General features: G+C 60.8%; 1 protein-coding gene across 1 annotated transcript in view; it reads right to left on the reverse strand.

Moving 5' to 3' along the window:
• Window positions 1–992: 992 nt before the first annotated feature.
• The window catches only part of LFNG (LFNG O-fucosylpeptide 3-beta-N-acetylglucosaminyltransferase), an 11,240-nt gene continuing 6,939 nt past the window's right edge, over window positions 993–5,293 (reverse strand). The window contains exons 2-8 of the mRNA XM_014946261.1: window positions 4,343–4,391; window positions 3,257–3,356; window positions 2,966–3,119; window positions 2,767–2,852; window positions 2,326–2,491; window positions 1,404–1,489; window positions 993–1,297 (exon numbers count right to left, since the gene is read on the reverse strand). Coding sequence (XP_014801747.1) covers window positions 1,231–1,297; window positions 1,404–1,489; window positions 2,326–2,491; window positions 2,767–2,852; window positions 2,966–3,119; window positions 3,257–3,356; window positions 4,343–4,391 — 708 coding nt within the window. The 3' untranslated portion in view covers window positions 993–1,230. The remainder of the gene's footprint in view (window positions 1,298–1,403; window positions 1,490–2,325; window positions 2,492–2,766; window positions 2,853–2,965; window positions 3,120–3,256; window positions 3,357–4,342; window positions 4,392–5,293) is intronic.

Raw genomic sequence — 5,293 nt, forward strand, 5'->3', positions numbered from 1 at the left:
TGGAAATGTTCAGCTCCGGCTCAGCCTGGTTATCCCAGGGGCACAGGGCTGGCAGTGGCAGGCAGGGGGGTGGGGGGTGGGATGAAGAACCCCCCCACCCTGGATAAATGAGGGATGGAGCAAGGGCCAGGCTGGGAAACTGCCTGCCCATGGTGGGTGCCCATCCAACCAGGCACCTTGTGGGTGCTCTGACCACCCCAGCATCACCTGCCGTGGGGCCAGGGCTGGAGGATGCTCTGGCCCCATGGCTGGAGGGGGAGGACAGGCACTCACACAGCCCCCGGCCAGACCCTGAAGTGCTCCTTCCCAAAGGTGTGGGTCTGGGAGGTGGCACTGGAGGGAGACTCCGTACAGACACAGCACCCAGGCGGCTCCGGGACAATCCCCCTCCCGCCCACCCCCCGTATTTATAGAAAGTCTTTACATTAGTCTCTATAAATAGTGCATAGATCGATGCCGCCGGCAACGGTTCAGCCAGAGGAGGGGAGCTCTGTGAAACGGAGACCACCCCAGCTCGTAGCCCCCCCCCCCATCTCCCTCCAGTGCGGCCACCGAGCACCCAGCGGTCTGTGGCACCCTGGGCCAGTGTTATCCATGGCCAGGAGCCTTCTCCTGGCCCCCCTCTGCCTGCCCCCCGAGCCAGGGGGGGCAAAACTCCCCACTGACCCTTCATCACCCAAATCGGGAGCCGGAGCTTCGCTGCTGAGATTTTGGGGGGGGCTGGGAGAGAGGATGGGGCGGGCGAGGGGTTACGGGAGCTGGGTAAATGAGGTGGGGGGGGAGGGCACACACCAAAAAACTTAACATTTAAAAGGGAAAAAAAACCCAACAAAATAAAAACAAAGGAGAAGCAAGCCTGGGGGAGGCAGAGCCGCACAGCGCCTGCGGTGGGTCCCCACGCATGGCGTGGGGCTCGGCAGCGCCGTGGGGTGCCCGGGGGTTAAGTGCTCAGGACCCGTCCCCCTCCCCGCCGTCCCGGACGGAGCGGGCAGCGGGCAAAGAGGGGGGTGGTGGTGGTGGTTGGGGGGGTTGGGGTGGCCGCACAGCAGCCTTCAGTACACACACACACTGTGCAATACCACAGCAACGACGTCCGTCCGTCTTGTCTGTCCGTCCGTCCCTCCGCCTGGCAGCCAGGCCGGACCGACACACCCGCACGCAGGTCCCCGCACGCCCGTCGGATACCGGGGAATTTGGGGGGACGAGGTTTGGAGGGGACACAGTTGTCTCCTAATACACCACGTTGGCGGGGCACCACGGCGTGTCGGGGTACAGCAGGCAGTGCACGGAGCGAAACCTGGGGGAGGAGAGAGGAGGAGGGATGCTGAGCGTGGGGGCAGGCGGGGGCCTTCCAGCACCCCAGCTCGGGGAGGAGTTCTGGGGAAGGGTCCCCCCCATCTCACCTGGATGGGTCCTCCTCCACGGAGAAGGCTCCCTTCATGTGGATGGAGTTGCGCTTGTTTTCGAACATGCCGTAGCTGAGCGTCACCTGGGTGGGGGAAAGCACAAGGTGGGGGTCAAGCAGCCGACGTGACCATGAGCATCGAGCAGGAGCATGGGGGGGGCTGCAAAATTCACCCCTTTTCCCCACAGCCTCTGGTCACACTCTGCATCATCCCACAGGGATGGGCTGATGGGGCTCTCCCCCTCCACTGATGTTTCAGAAGCACATCACAGAATCACAGAATCTTCTAGGTTGGAAGGGATCTTAAAGATCATCTTGTCCAACCGTCACCCTAACTTTGACAAAAATAGACACCCACACAACAAACAAGGAGCATCCATCACTAAACCATACCTCCCAGCACTACATCAACCTGTCTTTTGAACACCTCCAGGGATGGGGCCTCAACCACCTCCCTGGGCAGCCCATTCCAATGGCTGATGACCCTTTCAGTGAAAAAACTTTTCCTAATATCCAGCCTGAACCTCCCCTGGCGTAACTTGAGGCCATTTCCTCTCGTCCTGTCGCCTGTGACTTGAGAGAAGAGACCGACCCCCACCTCTCTACACCCTCCTTTCAGGGAGTTGGAGAGAGCAATAAGGTCTCCCCTCAGCCTCCTCTTCTCCAGGCTGAACACCCCCAGCTCCCTCAGCCTCTCCTCATAAGACTTGTGCTCCAGAGCCCTCACCATCTTTGTTGCCCTTCTCTGGACCCGCTCCAGCACCTCAATGTCTTTTTTATGGTAGGGAGCCCAAAACTGGACACACAATCAGTATCTTAGCTGCGACGCCCAATTTTTAAGGTGACAACACGAAACCAGAGGGTGGTACCATCCAACCCAGCCCCCCTCCATCCACCCCAGGGCATCAGGACAGGGATACCTGTTTGTGGATCTCTGTCTTGGGCACCTGGTGGAGGTTCTCCAGGTGTGAGTGGAAGAGGTTGCTGCGGATGAGCTTCACCCCCAGCACGGACTCGATGATGTAGCCGATGGTGCAGTCGTCGGGCAGGCGGATCTTCTCCGCCGTGCTCATGAAGTGGCCCCCGCTGCGGGGAGAGAGAGAGGAGCTGCAGAGGAGCAAAGCCCAGGGGGACGTGGCCACCCCACAGGGTCTGGGCTTGGCCAGCTCTAGCACTAATTAAAAAGTCAATTAGGCTCGGGGGAAGCGAGGTCCTTCCCAGCTTGTTTGCAAGCCCCCAGCAAGGCAAAGAGAGCAAGGTGGTGGAACAGGGTCCAGCGTCCATCACCAAAGATGCTGTCACTCTGTGCCCTGCTGGGACCATGACGGGTCCCCAGGGTTGAGCAACGCCAACGTTCTTACCTGGCCCATGGGCTCATCTTCAGCGCCAGCCCCCGGCTGATACAAAACCCCGCTCCTCCCGTGGCAAACCAGAAATGCACAGGGTGCTGTGAGAGAGGGGAAGCAACGGCAGTGAGACCTCCTCCCGCCGGCCGGGGAGCAAAACCCACCCAAAATGAAGCCAGCCCCCACCCCTCACACCCCCCTGCCATCCCCTCACCATCTTGTTCTCGCTGATCCTCTCCGTAGCCTGGATGGGCCGGTCCAGGCTGGGCTTCCCGATGTAGATGTCCTGGGTGTGGGGGTAGCTGGAGAGCAGCTTCACCAGCGTCCTCACGTTCACGTAGTTGTCATCGTCCACGTGGCAGAACCACCTGTGGTGGCAGCAGTGTCACCCCAGGCTGGGGCAACTCCCCACATGCTGGGATACGGCCCCAAAAATGCACATGGTCTCTGTCTGGACCATCATGGTCCCCCCCAGCCCCCCGTGGCAGCCCCAGGAGCTACTTACTTTCTGCCCGACTCGATGAACTTGTCGTATTCCACGGCCATCTTGCAGGAGAGGGCCTGGCGGCTGTGGGCGGCCGAGCAGTTGGTGTTGATGACATTTCCTGGGGGAAGAGATGGGGGTCAAAGCCCAGTGCTGGGGGTATCCCACGCCTCCCCCCTGCTCAAACAGTGATGCTTCACCACACGCATTCCAGGGGCACCAACGAGGATGGAAACCCCATGGCCCTGGGCAACCTGGTCTAGTTGGGGGCATTCCTGCTGACTGCGGGGAGGTCAGACTAGATGACCTTTGGAGGTTCCTTCCAGCCTGGACCATTCTATGATGTCCCTCCCTGCCACATCATTTTGGGCAAAGAATGAATTTTCAGGGGAACGGCTTTTGGATCCACATGGGAGAAGGGGAGGGATAAGCAAGGGATGAGGATGCAGCAGGCACACCAGGGTTGAGCCGTACCCCACATGCTAAGCGTGACACCACCCTACATCACCTTGCACATCCCATTTACCAGCCACCCCGGGAGCGAGGGGGTGTCCATGAGCTGGCTTCTCCACCCAGAACACCATAGCCAAAATCCTGCCCTATTCCTGCTGCCTTTTCCAGCAGCAGCCACCTGGTATTTGCTTGCCCAGCTCAAAAGCAATCGCTTCCCGGCCTGAAAAGGAGTCATTTGCATGGGGAGAATAGACCGGGCTGACCCTGGCCCCGGGGGGGTGGCTGCCAGGGAAATGCTCCCATGAAACCCCAAGGCATTGCCCATCAATCCCAGCTCACCCCAGAGACCAACTGGTGCAAAGGCACCCCCAACCAGTTAGCGTGCTCCCCCCAGCACTGGGCTGACTGGGAAGGAAACTCATCCCCAGGTGGGGTTCCCGGACAGAGGGTGCTTTAGGCACCATCAGTGAAACAAGTTGCCCTTGTTCTCAGCCCAGGTCCCAGTGGTGAAGGCTCCTGAGATTAGCATCCAACTGGTGGCATTTTGACCAGTTCCAGGGGCAGACTCCAGGCCAGTCCTGCTCCCGAGGTGGGGGCCCCCTCGGGGAACCTGTCCAGGTCACGCACGCAAAGGGACAATGCCCACAGACTCACGTGCTTGCTTCTTCAGCTCCTCATCCTCCCCGTCGGTGAAGATGAAGGTCTGAAAGAGAAGACGAGGCACCTTTGAGGACTGAGGAGCTGAGGTTACACATCTCTAGACACCACCTGGCACAGCTGGGCAGCACTGGGGATGGGTCCCAGCGGGGCACTGGTGGTGGCTTCTTCCTCCTCGCTAAAACCCAAAGTGGCACCAGAGAGCCAGGCAAACCCACCACACGCCCAGCCTCAGACCAAGAGGGGTGCTGAGGACATGGCACACAATGTCCTTCCTGGTCAGGATGCCTTCCTATGCCCACGCTGAGCATCCCCATCCTCTTGCCTTTTCCACAGGGCAGCAGCAGGTGGGGAGGGGGGATTTTTGGGTGACATCAGGGCCATCCCCAGCACGAGGCGGGTGCGTGGAGAAGAGCAGGTGACAGGGAAGGGGTGCAGAGCGCGGCTGGATCTGAGTGGGGACTTCAGACTTTAGCCGGCGCGGCCGGCACGTGTGGCTGGGGATGCCAAAGCAGCCGCCCGGCGCCTCTCCCTGCCCGGGCAGGTGTGTTTGCCCGCGGCGCCGGCTGCCAACCGTGTCCCCACCTGTGTCAACAACACGTGGCCATCCCCTCCATCCCCCCCAGGCACTTGCACAACACCCCCACGGCTCCACTCTGCTCCCCATCCATCCCCCCTCAGCGTGGCTGAGCTGGTGCTGGTGGGTGCCTCTCGCCAACCCCAAGGAGGGGACAGTCCCTCTCTGCCCAGCACGGTCCCCTCGGTGCCAGGCAGCACCCACCTCCTCCCCGGGCACCCCTGCCACCCCCTAATGGCACAGCTAATTCCTGGCATATGCCGCCTGGGAAGGAAGATTTGGGGAGGGGGGGAATAAAGGGGGGGGGACACGGACATACTGTTGGCCTGGGATTTGGGAAGGGGGACAATAAAGGGGGGGGACACGGACAT

The sequence above is a fragment of the Calidris pugnax genome, unplaced genomic scaffold (assembly GCF_001431845.1).
Source record: "Calidris pugnax isolate Ruff unplaced genomic scaffold, ASM143184v1 scaffold123, whole genome shotgun sequence".
Classification (NCBI taxonomy): Eukaryota; Metazoa; Chordata; class Aves; order Charadriiformes; family Scolopacidae; genus Calidris; species Calidris pugnax.